This window comes from Neolamprologus brichardi, chromosome 1 (genome assembly GCF_056152115.1).
Source record: "Neolamprologus brichardi isolate AB-2024 chromosome 1, ASM5615211v1, whole genome shotgun sequence".
Lineage (NCBI taxonomy): Eukaryota > Metazoa > Chordata > Actinopteri > Cichliformes > Cichlidae > Neolamprologus > Neolamprologus brichardi.
This window is the reverse complement of record NC_142104.1, coordinates 27,924,903-27,944,031: the sequence shown is the minus strand read 5'-3', so window position 1 is coordinate 27,944,031 and position 19,129 is coordinate 27,924,903. Positions and strand designations below refer to the sequence as shown.

The 19,129-nt window shown below is 43.6% G+C and overlaps 1 protein-coding gene across 2 annotated transcripts; it reads right to left on the bottom strand.

Annotated features, from left to right (window-relative positions):
* Positions 1–209: 209 nt before the first annotated feature.
* LOC102797745 (SMAD family member 6-like) lies at positions 210–17,416 on the bottom strand. 2 transcript variants are annotated; one of them, XM_006793892.3, is made up of 4 exons: positions 15,786–17,407; positions 14,156–14,209; positions 13,671–13,748; positions 210–1,176 (listed from the first exon to the last, which is right to left on the bottom strand). In XM_006793892.3, exons 1-4 carry the CDS (start codon positions 16,525–16,527, stop codon positions 545–547), a joined length of 1,506 nt encoding a protein of 501 aa, XP_006793955.2. In that variant the 5' UTR covers positions 16,528–17,407; the 3' UTR covers positions 210–544. The 2 variants fall into 2 exon arrangements, with proteins under 2 accessions (XP_006793955.2, XP_087696532.1); XM_087840406.1 differs by lacking the exon at positions 14,156–14,209 and having other exon boundaries at positions 15,786–17,416.
* Between the last annotated feature and the right edge of the window lie 1,713 nt (positions 17,417–19,129).

The following is a 19,129-nucleotide window of genomic DNA, read 5'->3' as shown; positions in this document are numbered from 1 at the left end:
GCTCTGTGCATCTTTTATGTAAAGTCTATTGCACCGAAGGAAGAGGCGTGCTTGTTTGGTTGTTGAGTTCAAACATTAACAACCTTCCTCAGGAATGAGTTACTCACCTTTAATGGATCCTATTAATGACAATGTTATAAACCGGCATGTGCATACAAGTCAAGCAAGCCAAAGCTCAGGTACAAGCACTCAAGAACATGACGGAAACATTCACTTCATACAAAGACTTTATTGACAATGTGTGTGTGGCATACTTTTCAATGGAATTGCTAAATCATGAGAGTTTCATATTTATGTTTGCGAAACGACGCTGAGAATCTGTAATGCATATATAGAGGCAAAAGTGCATATTCTTGTTCCTTTTTATTTTGTTCATGTACACATTACACTATACATAAATAATTGTATTGTAAAAATGACTCAAGTATTTACAAGTATAATATATTTTATATAATATATAAATTTTATATTAAATCTAGGTAGATTACAATTAGGATACTGGATCAGGACGCTTCCTGTGAGTCTATGAGCGTGTGTGCGTGTGCTATCTGTGGTTATTGAGCAGCACCTCCAGCCAGCAGGGGCAGGAAGTGATGAACTGTCTGGAGTAGCAGGGGCCCCATCCTTTTGCAAAACTGATGCGAACACTGTGGGGGTCCCAGGGCCCCTCCTGGCTCTCGGGCTTTACGCTGTGCTCTGCCATCCAGCTGGAGCACTCATAATCGAACACCTTGAGAGAAAAGCCCGGCATCACCCTCTTCACGTTTAGTCCTCGAGCACTGGGCGGGTCCAGAGTGGGCGAGTGAACAAACACCGGGTGCTGGCTGCGATTGTACACCCAAACTCCGTCCGGCTCGCGACTCAGAACGATGCCGAAACCAATTTTACTGCGTATCTGCTGCACACTGCTGCTGCTGCTCCCTCCGTGCCTGTGATGTCCGTGAAGACCTAACAAGCTGTGGCTGCCTGGGTCATCACGCCGGCTATGGTAGGCGTTGGCTTGGAGTTGGCTAAGACAGAGGCCAGTGCCCTGAGGTAGGTCATAGAAGATGCTGAGTGAGGGCTCGTAGGCTGGATAAAGGCGACCCACGCGTGTGCGCTGCTCCCAGTAAGCAACACTACACCAGTGAGAGCGATGTCCACCAGAGGTCACCGAGCCGATGGAGGTACCAGTGTCTGAAGAGAAAAGGAAAGGAAGTGGATGAGGTAATGGTCGTAGCAGTAAAGTGTATTTAATTTTTACACCAGTGTGACATGATATAAAAGACAATTTAGCTGCTGAGCACAAGTAAACAACATCAGAACATCATAAATGGATCTTTATATTGCTATCCCTGAAATCTGTTCTGACTCATCAATAAAAGGAATAAAGTGAAGTAGCTATCAGTCGATCTACTTCACTTTTTTAAGTTGATGGTCGTCAATTTGTGTGAACCTTGTGTGTTAAAATCTTGTTTAAGTACAACCTTTTCACTCAAAATATATCAGACTAGCACAACTACAGCAGGTTTCACATGGCCACAGAAAACACGCCTGTTTTGAAAGCAGGAAATTGATTTCTAGGAAGTGGAGAAAGGCTTTATTTTAGCACAGTTTGATGTATTAAAATGCACCCACAGGTCATTAGATTGGACTTCTTCTGGAAATCTACATCGTAACTCACGATGCAACTTCCCGAGAAATGTTACCACACTTCGGGTCAATGCAGCCCACAATGGCTGAATGGCGTGAATGGTTACAGCATACGGTTAAAAGGGGCTTACCTAAGTTACCACATCTCAGTACTATAGAACATTTATTTGCTTTGACTGAGCTCTAGAGGAAGGACCGTGATGATAGAGGGGACCATCTCAAATTCCTGGTGCTTCAAGGTTTTTTATACGATTGAAAGATCAAAGACAGATGAATGCTGTTATTTTGTTTCTAGTTTGTCTTTCATGTAAAATTAGCATTCTCTAGATGTCCTAAATGCATCTTTTGGATTGTTTCCTCTTTTGTAACAATATCTAAAAACAATTAAAAAAAAGAACACATGGACATGAGTGTTGACCACGGTCTCCCTCCCCTGATAAATGATAAACAAAATGTCCCAATACTCGATGCTGTAAATGATTCACATCATTTTTATACCCATTCAGCTGCATGGACCCATGCTCTTCCCTTTAGTTAGTCACCGGCTGCGGTATTTTGAAAAGGGGGTTAAAACTGTTAACTCCACTGACATCTCCTCACCGTCACCCTCTGCAAGCCTCCTTCAGGCCTGGAGTTAAAGAGGAGGTTTTAGAGTGGGGTGTCTGGGGTGGAAAGCATTCAGCTCTCTGTCAACCTAGCGCAAGCCCATGAACCCTTGACCCCCCAGCCCTCATGCTATCAGCTCACATTAACTCCCACACAGAGTGATGCCATTATTTTGCTCCAGAGACTCTATTGACACAGAAGATTTAAAGACCCATGTGCCTGTGGCCCCATTCCTTTCATATTCCAGCGAAAAAAACCCTCGACTTCATTTACCAGGGGCCAAAATGGCGGCAGCCTTTCTCCCAATAGCGGGTTGCTTTAAAAGAAGAAAGTGAAACGAGGGCTGAGATCTGACAACGTTTTTTGTGTTTATGCCCCGGCCATTTTCATTTCAGGGGTTTCAGAGAAGAAGGGTTGGTAAATGTAGAAGAGATGTGAGTGGTTGCACACGAGCACAAACACACAGAGAAAATGATGAGACAGGGCCTCACACATGCCCACGTACGCACACAAATTGAGCCCTCTGATCCAAACAGTATGACTGTAACACACACACACACACACACACACACAAAATTGCACTTCTCATCTGAGGCCCACGTGTGTCATTAGTGAATTCCAGGCTGGCAACTCCTGCGGACTGCAGTTTTTACAGCTCTCCAATAAGAGAGCGGGCTGCACGGCTAGCTAGGATCGCTCTCTTTCTCCCACTCTATCTCTTCGTGGCTTGCTCACGCACACACAAACACACACTTTTACAAGCCATGCTCTTCCCTGTAATAAGGCAACGCAAACATGTCTGGGGAAACACAGGGAGACTTTATGAGCTCACGATCAACTTAATTCCCAAAGAAGACTTAAAACAAACTGGAACTTTTAAGGTTTTCTTTCAAAAGGCACGGCGCACTTTAATTCCAATCATATGATGAATGATGGGGCAAATAATATGGTTTTAAAGGCTGGCTTTTTACGTTTCAGACACCCTCAGTATTCATAGCTGGATAGTATATTGGAAATAGAAACATAAGAGGCAGCAGCTAGAAGACATGAGCACTCATAAGAATGTAGATCTCCTCCCGCTCTCTTTATTTATGGTCTCATGCACGCCTGAAGTGTGCTTGTGCAGACTTTATTAAATTTAAGAATGACTGACCTGCTGTAAAGTTCAAAACAGTAGATCAAAATTTCCACCAGCATTTTGACAGCGAGGCATGTTTAATGTTTCTGGCAGAGTCCTCGGTGTCATCACGCTCGGCCTGGCTATCATCCAAGTAAAGGTGTAACCAGCTTGTGTGAGAACGATGAAGGAGGGAGGGAGGAGGAGGAGGGCAACCGACTTCTTCAATGGAATTTTTAAAGAGGGGTTGAAGCTGGAGGTTATCAGCATGTTTATATTCAACTGGAGGAAGTCAAAAAGCTGTGTGTGTGTGTGTGTGTGTGTGTGTGTGTGTGTGTGTGTCTGTGGGACTTTGTTGGTGTGCATGCATGCCCGCATCTGTACGTGGGCTGGCAGCAATTACAAAGTCCTGCAAGCATTTAAGCCAACCTCTATTTAACAGCCCTGTTTACCAATTAGATAAGTAGCCTTTGTTATTTCATTTCAAAATCGCTGTCTCTTAGTGCCAATCTCACCGAGACGCCCACTGAACTTTAGGGGTTGAACAAAGGTGGGAATATACACGACAACAAGCTGCAACTTTACTGCACAAACAAAGTAAAAGGCAGTGGCAATCAAAGTTCAGAGGTCAGACAGTCAGTTTCCTGCCGGATGCTCACAGATTGTTAAACCTGGACTTCAAACGAGGACGCCAGCACTCATCTTTTATCTCACATTTCCGCATCTCTCCGTTTTCCCTCCTGTAACAATGTTGGAAATATGATGTGACGCTCCCTCAGCAGACAAAATGATGCATAAAAGCTTAACTGGTTATGAACATATTTTGGGTCTTGCATATGTGAAGCAAACACGCTAATAAGCTGGCTGTTTACATGTCTATAGCTCTAAAGCTACTTTAACTTCCTCCAAACTTCCTGCTTTGTTTTCTCTTACTCCAGTCTGAACAGTGGAGGCTTCCTCCTCCAAACTGTAACCTGGAGAGAAGAGAGGAATAAAGCTGTGCAGGAAAAGACGGGAAGCAGAGGAGTAAAAAAGAGAGAGACAGAGGAAAAGAGAGACTGGGTAGACTGAAAGAGGGAGCGGGGGAACGAGAGGGAGCGAGAACCTGCCAAGCATAACCAGCATCCAAGGAAAAAATGAAGAGAGAGAAAGAGACTGTGAGAAAGAGAGGGAGGGAGGGAGACCCTCGTCTTTCATCCAGTGCCAAGGATTAGATTCCCCTCCAGTTATTAGACTCTTCCACTGTGCTGAAAGAAGTGGGTGGGTTGGGAAGGGGGCGGACGGGGATGAGGAGGGAGCGTGAGGGGGACAGAGGGACGAGAAGGGAGGATAGAATTTAGCTACTGACCATCGTCGGTCGCATGCTTTGTTTTGATTCAACTTCCTGCCAAAGATCCTAAAAGAGTAGAAATAAAATCAAATAAGTTGGGGAAAAAACAGAGAAAAAGTGAGAGAGAGAAAGAGAGCGAGACACCCCTCCCTGCCTACAAATGGTAGATTCTATGTTGTTTGAGACAACTATCATTACAGGGAAAAAACTTCAATCCAGCAAGCCACATTTAAGCTGGCGTCTCGACTATCTCTACCATCAGCGGGCTGCCTTATCGCCAGACGTGGCCTTTACAGTCGAACACAGTGGGGCTCTTGCTCACACACACGCACAAACACGCATTCCTGCACACACACACTCATTCCTTCTCCCTCTTTTTTTTTTTCCATTGTGAAGTGGATCTGTGTGATGGAGCGGTGTGTGACTGGAGATGTCTCGTGTTTAACGCCACAAGAGACACAAACCTGGCCTCGCCAGCTGGAGACGTCCTTTGGACCGACCCGACTGAGCTGAAGTAAAGTTACAGTGTGTCCCTGTAAAATTCCTAGGGAGAAGTGCTCGGAGGCGGTTTAGAAAGGAAGAGCGAAAGTAACGAGCTTCCTGCATTTCTGCTGCTACTTCAAAGTGCCAAATAACGCGAGCCAAGGAATGTCTCAGGTTTTGCATACAACTCGCATCCTGGACAACTCCACTGTCGTGTTTATGCCATCACCTTGGCCATAAAAAAAAATAAAAAAAATGGAAACCCAGATTCTGGTGATATTTATTTAACACAATCCTCCAAATTCTCAGGCTGTAAATCCCACAATAAATGGCTCTTGTTTGTGATTCTTGAAGGGACTGAAAGGCTTTATGTCAGCAAAAACTGTCGATAGATTGATATAATTTGTGAAAGTAAATGCTTGCACTGTAGTTGGCTTTGCAAGATGATCTCATCTGTGGTCAGTTTTTACCTTTTTATTCCCATTGTTCTTCTCCTATACATGCAACTGTGCGTGCACCTACAGAGCCACCAGAGATGCATACGCAGGTATCATCACCACTAAAGACTTAGAGTCTTAAAACCGGCTTGCTTAAGACAATGCATAGTTTAAAGTGCACAAATGACTCAAAGAAAGATGATTAACGTCTGAACGGAGGCACGAAAAGCAGACGCAGGGCTGCTTCAGAGCTCGGTAGTTGACAACTCTCCCCTCCCAACACATTCCTGGACAGGCCTTCTTCCTCAACACTTCCTCCCCCCCCACCCACCCTCCCCTCAGCCAGTCCCAGGGGTCAAGTTGACAAGTCTCTCATTGAGCCTCACGTGGTCCGACTATATGGCCTTCACTCCTCACAACATAATTACACGCGTTTATTGGTGGAATAGATCCATTTGTTCCACTATGAAGAAGGAGTTATGGAATTCCACTAAAATGTAATTTGGGAGAATTATCAGAATGTGAAACTCCAGCTCAGACGTGCACGCAGGAGTGTGGACCGAAAGCGAGGTGACACGAGGGCCTGCAGTCGTTTAGCAGAGGGCGACACGTGCAAGAGCGCATTTACTATTTCTCGTCATTCGGTCATCAAAATCAAATGATGACAAATGCTGTCAAAAGTGATTTCCAAAGCGAGTGAACAGGCGGCTACAAGTCCTGAAAATACCTACAAATATTAATTAACGTGCGTCTTAGCTCAGGGTTGCCTTTGGAGCTCACGGTGCTGCCGACAGTTTCTTACATTTCATAGAGTCAGAGTCTGTCGACATCTGCAAAGAATCTTTAGGTTCAGCAGCATGGCAGGATTCCATTAAAAGCCAAATTGCGAGTTGGCAAAAACTCTGAGGGAACAACGGAAAGCCACAGCCAGTCCTGTAATTTAAACCTTATTTTAAATTGTGATTGCCTGACAACATGGGCCGAAAGAGAGGAGAGCAAGACTGCGAGAGCAAAAAGCAAGCAGAAGAACTGTGGAGAAGCAACAGCAGAGGTGGATCTTCAGTAAGGGCAGGAAGGGAGCAAGAGCAGAAGAGATAATGAAAGAGAGGAGAAAAGGTTTTTGTGAACAATGAGACAACAACCTTTGCTTTATCACCAGGATAGCTACAAATATGTAACATCTTCTTAGTGTATGAACTTGGAAGCCTGCTGATTCACTTTGCTTCATTTAGAAATGTCTGCGAGATACATCTGCACGCGGCGTTTGAACATAGGCACACTAATGCCGCATCTATCATAATGAAAAAGAAAATCAAGAAAACACAACCCGCTCCAGCAATCTATTCTAGGCGCAGGGACCTCAGATACTCACATACACTATAATTCATGTTGGCTGCTTTTGGGGGCATCTTCGCCCCAACAGGCGATGTGACGTACGTGACGTGTCAAAACTAGAGCGTCGGACACTCAGTGAGTACAGATTTTACAGCTTTTTGATTACATTTGAGACAGAGCCAGAAGAAATGAAATCTTTTTTAAAAGTTGGAAAGTATTAAACCCCTCTATTTTTTTTCTATAGGGAAATAAAATAAGGGAACCTGGAGGGTTTGGTAAGTGTGGCTGACATGTTCTGGGTCTGCTATCAGAAAGTCCATCTATACAAACCATTAACCCTTTTTATCTGACAGAAACAAACATACAATTACTCTCTGTCTCCCTGTCTCTACACACACACACACACACACATACACACACACACACACACGCACACATATATATATATGTGTGTGTATGTTAAATTACTGGTTAATCAACATGAATATATATTTCATTTCACCTCTATGTTTTCAAATATCACTTATCCCTATTTCTTTCTTTTTTTGTTGCTTTTTAACATTTGTTTGCTATCCTGGAAAATCTGAAATCTAACTTTACTCTTATTTGTTACTTTTCTTTCAGATGTTAACCTGGTCTGTGCTTTGGTTTAAGCCACAAAAGGTCAAAGTTATGGGAAGAGCACTGCAGAATTAAATTGCAAAATACAAAACCATGAAAAGTTTAATAATGGTGCTCTCCAACTGAGAGAAATGCCACATCCAGGACATGTCAGATCTTCCAGATATTCCCTTCACTGCTGTATTTTCTCTGGGAGCAGGGCTGTAATAACATGGCATTCAGTCCAAAATGTGTTAAAAAAAAAGAAAAAAAAAAGGTCACAAACACAATAAACTGAGCGAGTTGTGTGCTGCGTCCTCACCCGGCACGGCTGCTTGTAGTGAAAAAGAGGCTCAGTGGAAAATATTTGAGGAAATGGCAAATGGTTAATGAGCCGGCACTTGATGTTGAATTCCATAGTCTAATGTGTCTCAGTCAGGCATAGGAGCAAGTGCTGTACGCGTGCCAGCAAACAGACTGGAGGTTCAGGTCACCGGGAGGACCCATTCAGGCGGCGGCAGAGGGATTCTCACCGGACACGGCAGAATGCGGGTGTTTATTTTTTGTGTCTTTGCACAATTTATCAAGCATCTGAAAGCGATGACATTTTTTGTTTTGTTTAATCTAGGAATCTAATTTAATATTCTGCTTCTGAGAGTAAAGCCTTTACTTGAGAGCAGCATCGCTTTGGTGGGCGAATTCCCCAAAACCTTCTGAGCTAAACGTAGCATGGGAGCACCGTCAAAACTCTTAAAACTGCTTCCACACTTCCAAGAATGTCAGTCCCACTCCACGTTTCTTAAGTATTAACGGCGATATGTTCAAACATGTATCACATGTCACTCCCAAGAGTCAGACCCCCTCTTCCCCTTATCCCCCACCTACTCCTTTTACTCGGAGACCCCGCTCCCCCTCACCTTCCCAATTTCCCAACATTCCTAGGCCGTGCCACATCAGTCAAAGGGCCAATTCATGGGGTTAATGCTGCTGTGAGTGCAGACAGGGCTTTGAGACAGGATGTTTGGCTGATACCTCGCTCTGCTTAACCAAACAAGCCCCCAAAATATGATTACTGAGGGCAAAAAGGGACCAGTCCTCTTGTCTTACCTCATTTCATCCAGGCCATACTAATGTCTTCTAAGTATCATTGCCTTACTTGTTTCCACATGTTCAAAAGCCAGGGGCTAATGACAAGAAGACGAGCAAATGTTTGACATGCACAAGAATGTCATATGGTGAAAGATGACAAAGAAATCACAAACTCTTTGCACTGTTTAGCTGCACTCTCAGTTTCGTCAAATGTACATGAATCTGCATATGGCACACTTGACAATGTGGTGAGTAACATACACAGTGCTCACTGAAATGCTAGTAAAACGAGCTTGTTATACTCATTACACACCAGGAGGACAAGAAAGCAGCTGAAACACAACATATATGCCAAAAATATAACATTTATGAATGTAAGTATTTACATTTTATGATACATTTTATGTTACGTGCTGCAAATGTGAGCAAGATGCATCTGCACGCAGTGTTTAAACATGCGTCGTGAACCCCAACAAAGTCAGCCTAAATAAAATCACAATTGAGATAATCGCAAATTCAGTTAATTCAATTGTATCTATATAGCACAAAATCACACCAACAGTCTCCTTAAGGTACATCATATTGTAGGGTAAAGACTAATAACAAAGAGAAAAACCCAACAATCAAACAGTCTCCTCTGACCAAGCACTTGGTGACAGTGGGGAGGAAAAATGCATTCGTTTGTATTTTAACTTACCAATAAAGGTTTTACAAATGAGCTACACCTATAAAATCCTTACTTTTTTTGGCTATGTGATGGTGTGATGACAGGGGACCGCTTATGAATAATATGAAACCGCATTCTGCAATTCTGCATGACTTTAATGCATCAGAATATAGTTGCTAACACCAAATGCTAGAGTTTATGTGCGAAAATAGCTCTGGAGTCAACATGGTAACAGTTAGCATGTTGTTACGCTGTAAGTTTTAACATGATGGCCAGAAACTGTCTTGATGTCATCTGATTTGTGTTTGGATGGGAATGTCACTTAGCTCTGTTTTTATTCAGTAAATGGCACATCCTGACAGCTGATCGACGCTGGAGAAGCTACAATCAGCTCTCTATTTATTGCCTTTCTCAGTATTTAAAAAGCAGGTTTGCAAGTTGTTATTCGATGTATGGAAATCTGCAACTAGTGTTTGGATTATCATAGTTATACAATTATATTACACCATGACTTAAATTTAATCAGGTGCATTTACCTTTGTGGCGAGAAAAATGAAACTCTTTGTACAGCGTTACTACATTAGAGTTTACAAAAGACTTACATACAGTGCAGGAGCACATTTTATTTTTATTTTTAAACTAAAGCCAGACAACAAATGTGTTCCAACTAATCTGCAACACCATCAAGAGTAGGTCTTTGTTTCTAGATGTACTACATTAGTTTGGGAGCATACGTTTAACTGCTTCCCCCCTCAGATAGATTTATTGTTTTCCAGTTTTACAAGAAAAGGATGGATGCATTGTGAAATCAGCACTTTTAAACAAACCACAAACAGAGCTCATTGCCCAGTGTTCTTACATACAACAGAAAAGATTACGACAATAATGTACAATCAGCCCTCCATTATCGAGACCTTTCAAAAAAAAAATGTTTTTTTTTTTAACTGCTACAGTAATTCAAATAAGTTATACGTTTAAATGTTGATAGCTGTTTTTGATTGGCCACTCATCTTGCCTATGAAACCAATGAGCACTGCTTTAGGAAACCATGAATCTGTCCAGCCAACTATACCAAAGCAGGTAACCATCAGGTACCAAGTCTATTATTGTTAGAAATCAAACAATATTTTTTTTCCTGAAATTAGAAAAGGCTTTAACATTTCTGTGCAGATGCTGTCAATACTAAATTCCTCCATATCAAACTTTAGAACACAGCTACAGCTTGTAGAAGCTAACCTGTACAGCTGACACAAATGTGCTAATGTAACCGGGTCATAAATTACATATTGTTATAATTACATAAAATGTGTTCGAAACCCCAAACTATTCCTGGTATATCTGACTTAGGACCTCCAAGCCTGTAGTTATCTTCATTATCCTTATCCCTTTCTTCTTCTTTGGTGCAACCCTATAAATTTGGGGTACCCCTTTGGGCTTTTCCCCTTTTCTTCAATTCCCCTGTGGGAGAGGTCAGCTTCATTTCTTTTCCAACACTAATTATATTTTTATCCACCCTGATGTTTCTGATTGTGTGTTTTTAGTTCATTATTGTCATAATTACGCCTGTCTTTACTAGATGCTGTGAATATGTGGTACGTGTGTGCAGCGTATGTGTATAGGCAATGCTAATGCTAGCATGAACAGATAAGCCTTGCTAGCTTGTTAGTTGGCGTGGGTTGAGCTAACTCTCATCCTATTTATATTTGGTTATAGGAGCTGAAGTGGGCACGTTTTTTACTTGGAGGTCTTTCAGTGTCAGACACAATGCAGGAACAGACCAGTTACACTAACATCTTAACTTTTAATGTCAGCTCAGGCTAATAAGACCTCTTTGTTTTTTAGTTTGACCCATTGGCTATGCTAAGTGGAAGCCATTTATTAGTCTCATCCACATTAGGACCAAATTTCATTACGTTTCCAAACTGACAGCCACAACACTGTCCGTGCGTGAAAAAGCAAATTTCATTCCAAGCTACGAGAGAGAAACTTACAGTCAGAAGAATCAGAGAAAAGCCAGCACACACCTTCAAGTACAGTACTCAGCAGGCCTGTTCAGTTATACATCGATTTTAAAGGTACGGAGAGGAAAAATCCCCTCCAACAAATCGCGTGATTGGTGAAAGCGTGTGTGTGTGTTTGCCCTGATAGAACCCCTATGCGAGTATTTTGAGACGATCTTATCACCGAGTCAGACAGAAATTCCTCCCTGTCTCTCTCCCTGTCATACACACACAACACACACAAGCAGCTGAACGGCACATTTCGTTGGAGTCACAGGGGGACGATCCCAGCAGATATAAGTCTACTAAACCTCCAGCAGAAACACTCTTTTTCAAGGCAGAGCTGTTTGTTGTGGTTTAAAGGGAACGTTAACTGATTGTATGATAAAAGAGGCCAGGGCAAAGGTATGTATGGACCACACCCTGCTGTTGCGCTTTTTTTTTTAAAGCTGTGAGTACACAGCTGGTTTTTAAAGGAATGAAAAAAGATGCTAAAGTGCCAAAGCACATGTCCAACGCTTGTTTTTGTCCTAAAGAAAACACTGCAAGCTTTAGATGATATGCCAAAGGATTACCTGCACAATAAAAGAGATTCATTTGCACTCTTGAAAGTTCTTACCAACATCAAGGGGTTTTTTCGGGGGGGAGGTTGTGACAGCTACGCTCATTCTGATACATGTTTAAGTAGGCTTCGCGTTCAGCTCACTTCCTGTTATTCACCCAGCTTGTAGCTCAAAACAGGAGTCCTCTAACCTGTCAGAGCTAACAACAAAAGCTACATGCAGATTTCTTGGCTGCCTCTGTTTACCCAAGTCTCACTCCTACTCATGCCTCTTGGCCTCCGCTCTGGTTCTCGGCTCCAGAGTGCTGGGGGTGGGGGGCAGGGGATCAGAGACCACACACACACACACACACAAGCTGACTTGTCTATACACTCGACACACCACATGTTGTGAGGAAGCTGATACACTTCCATTCATATAGACAGGCAAACAATAGATGGTTCCCCCTCAGTCATTACTCAGAAAGTCAAAAACTTGACATTTGATGGACTTCTGACCGAGTGTGGATGATATGGGACACAGTCTGCTAAAATAAGAACACTTTCACAAATCAGATAAATTGTTTGACCTCAGAAAGTGTGCAGTGACTGTTAGTCATTCATAAACAACTGTGGACAACTTCTCCAAAACTATCCAAAAAGCAATCTTACACATTCATGATGATGTTCAACAGAAAACTGATTTGTAGGGTGAATGCAGGTGGACAGTTTATATTATTTGCAATTAAAGCATCTTCTTGCTCGCATTTCAGCTCAAACTCTTCTGAGAGGGGTGACGTGTGCTTTGGGAGGACTGCCGACCTCAGTATTGCTAAAAAAGCTGGCTAAGGCTCTGCTCCTGGAAAACGTGCATAACAACTCAATAAACTGCTTCTGCTTCCAACATCAACTTTAACTAAAGGTCTCCAGTTAACTTCTGGGCACAACAACCCCCTCCTCCAAAAAGAAAATCCTCAGTGACTCCTCATAAAGGTCAACGATACCATGGCTACACTACGCAGACTTCATAGGTTGCCCATTCACCTTTCAACACCGTCCACAAGCGAGCTCGGGGAGGCTTGATCGAGTAGGTTTGTGGGTTTCTTCTAACACTGTGAGGACCTCTCCACCCGACCCCAGCACGTAAACAAATAAAGCTCCAGTTTCATCATCTAGAGGGGGCTGTTTCCTGTCCAAAGCAGCCCTGAGCCCCTTCTCTCCCTTTACCGCACACACACGCGCGTCCGCGCACACACACAGAGCTCTACATCGCCGCCTCATCAGAGCCGCTCGGCTCCCCCGCCCCCAAAGTGCCAGCCTCTTTCCACTGCTCAATTGCAGAGAGGAATGAAGGGATTTGAGGGAAGAAAGAGGGAAAGAGGGGGATGGGTGGTTAGAGAGGCAAAAGGGGATTGAGAGTATGCACAGGGATCTTATTGCAGCTTCGTCGCAGTGAAATATTTTGCTGTGCAGAAAGCATAGACGGGGGAAAGAGAGACAGAAAGCCTACACTGCTGTGGCATCTAGATAGCGAGACCCCAGACCCCCACCGAGCCCTCCGTGCCTCTCTGACAATAGAAGCTTTATGCAGCGGAGTTTTCTGTTGCCTTTGCGGCCTTTGAAAACAGGGGAAAAGCACAACATAACACCACCAGCAAATATAATTTGGCTTTTCTGTAAACATTCAGACGGGATGCTTGTCTCAAAAACTTTTTCCCCATTTGTGCTTCCAAACTTCATTGTGAGAACTTTTCCTTTCTTCAGAATCAGCTTTCTTCACCATGCACTGCAGGAAAAGCAAAAAAGCCAGCAGTTATTATGCAAGTTACTCACCTGTGTAGTCTCTTGGCATATTGAGAGGCGGATTGGAGAAGAGGGGTGGCGCAGTTTCAGTGTAAGACAGAGATGAGTCTGGGAAATGTAAGAAAAAGCAGAGGCATACAGTAGAAGTGTGAGATCCAGGTTAATTTTTTCCCTGCAACTATGATTTTGGTAATCAAGCACTCCTTAAATCCTTTATCAAACAATAAAAATCTTCTCATTATTAAAGCTCAAGCTTCGCTGCTTTTTAGACTGTCGATGGGACACCTTGGACTTTCTTTGACAGTGCACAAAATGATTAATCAATCCGTTAATCTGAAAGCATAATTGTCAGATCAACGAAACAGGGGACTGTTTTATCATAACACACCGCCATCATGTGTCTCTTTCAGCACAAGTGTCTTATATCAAATAAAGTCTGTATTTTCAGATGAAAGATATAATGAACTCCTTTCCTACTTTGTTTTGTGGTGGCCATTTTTTTTCTCCAAACTCACCCAGTGGCTTGTGTTCATCTGAACGGGACAGAGAGTATGGAGGTGGAGGCGATTCTGTAAGAACAGCCAAAAAACATTGAGGTTAAAATAAAGGTTCAATGAAGACTGCCACGCACAGTATGCCCTGTTAGTTCATTACTGTTTTATTAATCATATTGTAAAGATGCATGAAATCCACGAGGTTTTATGAGACGCACAATTATGCAAGGAGGCACACAAGAATGTAACATGTCGAACTCTGTTCAAAATTGAAGACATTTTGCTTAACACCCCAAAGAAAGAAAATCTAGAGCCTACACTCACATAACAAGTATTTTCTCCTCGGGGAAGTCTTTAAACATACCTGTTGTTATAGCAAATGGTAACACATGCAAGACCTGAATGCAGCACTGCAGATCAACTTTACACTGTGTTATTTTTCATGGGAAAATATGTTCATAAGGCTGTGTGTGTCTGTAATTTCACTTTGTATCGACATACCTTCTACCCTAGATCAAGGAAAAAAACTTAAAGCGTGGGGAATATTTGCACAGCTCATATCTGGCATTCCTTTGGAGCTTTTTAAATAAATATGCTTAATCAACACAAGTCACATTGCATCAGGCCCCCAGTTAAGTATTTCACCCTAGACAATGTATTTGTTACTTCTTCATTATCTTTCCGTTCTTTCACACAAGCTCTCATTATGACTTTTGTGTTAAAGCGGCTCTGAAAGCTCCATAATTCTGCCGCTGCTGGAATAAATCCTTCACTCCAAAGTGGACACAAGTTTGTGGCTGCGGCCCCTTTAAGAGCAGAGCCAGTAATTGCCGGAGTCCTCAGTCAGTCAGATACCCAGCGAGTCAGTCTGGCGCCAGCACTATGCAAACTGTATATTATCGGCACTCCTTAACCTAAATAACAAGAGGAGGACCTCCTTGTCAGAGGAAAAAGAGCCTAAGTGCAACTTGAGTGCGACCTCCATTTGGATGATGTGGAAAGCGCCAGAGTTTTTGCGAAAATTGAAATAAGCGTGTAACGTAATTGGAATGTGCAGAAGGACCAAAGTAAAGGTTGCCCAAAGTTTAAAAAAAAAAGAGTTATGAATAGATCATAAACCTGTAAGACAGACGATAAAACACAAGAAGAAAAAACAGACTCGCACTGTCAGCTGGAAGTGCAGCCAGTTAGACGCCTGCAAATGCACGATGAGTTCATCTGTAATAACTGCAGGAAAAGAAATGCTTGACACTTTAACAATACTGACTTTCTTCTTCAGCTGCAGGCCTCAGGCGAGCGATACATATTTGTTGGAATTTCCCATTATATTATGCTATTCGTTATACTGTAGTTATACAGGTCATCAATCTTTATGTAGCATAAAATACACTTTTTTTTATTTGTATGAGACTAACTTTCTGCAAGGCCTATCAGCTTGGAGGGGATTCTGGGGGGGGGGGAGACCAGGGGCCCTCGTGAAGGTGTGTGTGATGGTTTCAGATAACTGAATCTCGAGGTTGGATATATTGGCGGATATTTCGGTGTTTACGGCATTTATAATGGTCTTTTCTAAAGGATGATGTCTGATTAATGAGTTTGATCGATGTTCTCTGATTCCACAACCCCAATCTTCCGGTGTCAGTGTCCTTACCTGGCCCACATAAGCGGCTGTAGTGATGAGGATTGCAGCACACCTTTGCGCTGTCCACAGCACCGAAGCTCTGGCAGTGGCACAGCGGTTTGAGTCGCGCTGAGAGCGGCAGGTCGCCCCAGCGGAACAGCTTACAAAGGAGATAGTATGGAGAGATGTGATGAGCACCGAGCCGCAGCTCAGTATTCGGCACCATAACGCACTCGCCGGGTATCCCTCCTTTGGTTTCCACAGCCTTCACCAAGGCGTCCAGAGATCTCTCCTTGAGTCTCTTCAAAAAAGCGTGAGCGGTGCTCGCAAGGTCCTCCTCCAGCACCCCACGCCTCGGTGCGCACTGACAGGGGCCAGCTCCGTCTTTTCTCGCGGCCCAGTAAGAGCTCCGAGGTCTGAAATCCCATTCCCCAAACAAACAACACGTCACCGTCCTGCTGTCGCTCTCCTGTCCTCGCCGAGAGCCCCTGTGCTCCGGGACGCACATGGCACCCCGGTCATCGTCGGGCTGTTCCTCGTCCTCTCTCTCCGCGCCCTCTGTCAGGTCTCCAGCCTCCCCCGTGAGTCCCGGAGCCGTGTCGGTGTGTGTCATCGACCGCTGCTCGTGTCTGTGGAGCTTTCCCGAGTGTCTGCCCCACTCACCGTTCCGCTCTCCTTCACCTCGTCTGCTTCCATCCCGCCCGTCGCTCTCGGTGACCACACGGCTTCTCCAGAGTCGCCGTACAAGACCTGGGCGTCTCGACTTGAACATACGATAACCTAAACAGTTTCGGATGAGTCCCGTCGGTCCCGTCCGCTTCTCGGGAGATGCCACATCGATTTACACTCGACGCACAAGACCGTGAGTTTGTGCACGGTGCGCACAGCGTGCGCAGCCGGTGGTCGCCGTTTCCAGGCTTCCTCGCAGCATTAGAAGGTAATGATCAATCACGCATCGCGTTAAACATCACCGAACATCTGATGAGGGAGAAGGCTACATGCAGTCACTGCTCAGTGACCTGCTGTCGCCAACTCAATTAAGCCACTTCTTTCGCCTGCCCTCTCACAAAGTCGTTAACTCCCCGACACTCTGAAGGTCCCACACACAATTCACAGAACATAGTCAGACCGCCCAAAGGGCCAGGATCAGCTTACATGAACAGAAAGACCATCACAATCAGAAACTCAGAACTTTTCCAGACTTTCCAGACTAGAGCCTCTTCGATCCCTTCGTGGTTCCTTGGCTTCGAAAAATAAATCCCTGCAACACTATATCTCGGTTTCTGTCACTGTGTGGGATGCAGAAACTCCGCGTCAGTGTCCCGGGACAAAGCAAAGATCGGACACTCCGGTGCCAAACTCCAGGACGGAATCCGTGCTGAGAAGTTGTTTTAAAGAGAGCTGGAATTACTCCACTCTCCACTCCCCTGCAGGAACTTTTCGGACGCACACACACAAACACACGCGTTCAAACGTGCACACACGCTCCCGCAAACACACACGGACACAAGCTTCAGTCAAGTCAAACGGAATAAAACCTGGATTATCCAATGGTAACTTTTCAAAATAAAACCTACAGCAGTTAAAACGAGAAAGTTTGGGAGGGGGGGGATCCAAAAGCGTTTATCCACACTGTAGAGTCTGCCCCAGGGCAGCTGCGGCTACAACTGTAGCTTGCCTCCACCAGTGTGTGAATGTGAGTGAATGGGTGGATGACTGGACGTGTAAAAGCGCTTTGGGGTCCCTAGGCGGGATTAGTAAAAGCGCTATACAAATACAGGCCATTTACCATTTACCATTTAGAGTGAGAAAGGCCAAATCCACTGCCACGAATAAGGCTTAAAAAGCGTGTCGTACGTAGACAGAATTTTCTGTAAAACCTCCTGAAAGTAACTTGGGAGTTTTTCTTTCTTTCTTGTTTTCATTAAAGAATGCCATTTTACATTTAATAGTATTATTTTTGATTGTTTGCTCTTGTGCGGACACATTTGAGACATATATGTGCACAAATATTTGTGTCCTTTTATATTTATATGTATATTTACATTTATATTTATATCTACACCTATATCTCTATACTTATCTTAATATTTATCTGTTAAAATCTCTGTTACTTCCTTTTATATGAGTGCTTGACGTTTGTTGTATATATGCTCAACTCAATTTCCTACTGGGATTAAAAGTCTCTCTGATTCTAAAAGATACAATTTTCCGGAACTTTTACGCTTTTATTTTGAAACCAAAGTCACAGCGCCTTGGTTTTCGTTTGGTGTTGACTCCCTCTCTTTCTCTCTCTCTCTCTCTCGGGGCCCCAGAGGAAAGCTCTGGAGCCATTGGTTGATTCCCGCCATCATGTGCCAGTCTAGACACTTTGGCGGCTGGGAGCCGCAATGATTGTTGCGCAAACACGGTTTCAAGTTTCTTAACTCTTAAAGACGCAACATCCTGCTCTCCTCTGCTCAGTCCTGAGCAGAGACCAAGCAAGAGAAATAGGGTTAACAAGAGTAAGTATTAGCTAATATTGATACATTATTAGTAACATATAGATGACTGTGTGTTTGTATTTATTTATTCATTTATTGTTTAGGTGTGGTACAACATAATTACTGAGTTAATGCGACGCTGAATGTACTCTTTAATTGTTTTACAGGGGATACTGATACAGCAGGTTCTCCATTAATCACACAGTTCAGTTCCTAGCTCCTCTCCTTCACATGTTGAAGTGTCCTTTAAGAAGACACTGAAGCCCACATTCCTTTTGATGGTCAGGATAAACACCTGGAGTGTAAGCAAGGGGCTAGGGCATCCCCCAGTGGCATAGCACTAGTCCAGTGCTGGTCTCTGTGCCTCCTAACTGGTATTTTAACAACTCCTTACAATGTGGTGGGGGGAAGTCCACACCTCATAACAGAAGCATTAACCCTGTCTATTCATGGCTTGTCCAGTTATGTGTGCTAGTCCAAGATCAGTGCCTACTGTCTATATGAGAGGAAGTGAGAGTCAAATTGCAATGGCAGCAGGAGAGAGTTGACAAAGAAGAGGATGCAGTGTCTGTGAGCGGCTACAGCGAGGTTTACTGGGCATCTGTTCAAAATGTGTCCCCCTGTGTAAGTCAATCACAAGCAAATATGCAAAAAGGGAAGAAGGAAGTGATTTGGAAGAGCTTTGTCCTGAGTTTAATGTTTTACAGGTCACTGGAGTCACAGCAGCCATGGAAAACAACAGCCATAAATTATTATTATTATTATCTAAATTTATCACAGACTCCAACAAACCAACTGAAAAAATAGAAAAAAATTCAGACGAGCGTTGCTGCAGCCGCTGAGTTAAACACATGAATAAATGTAAAATGTATTCCTGCAAATGCTCAGAAC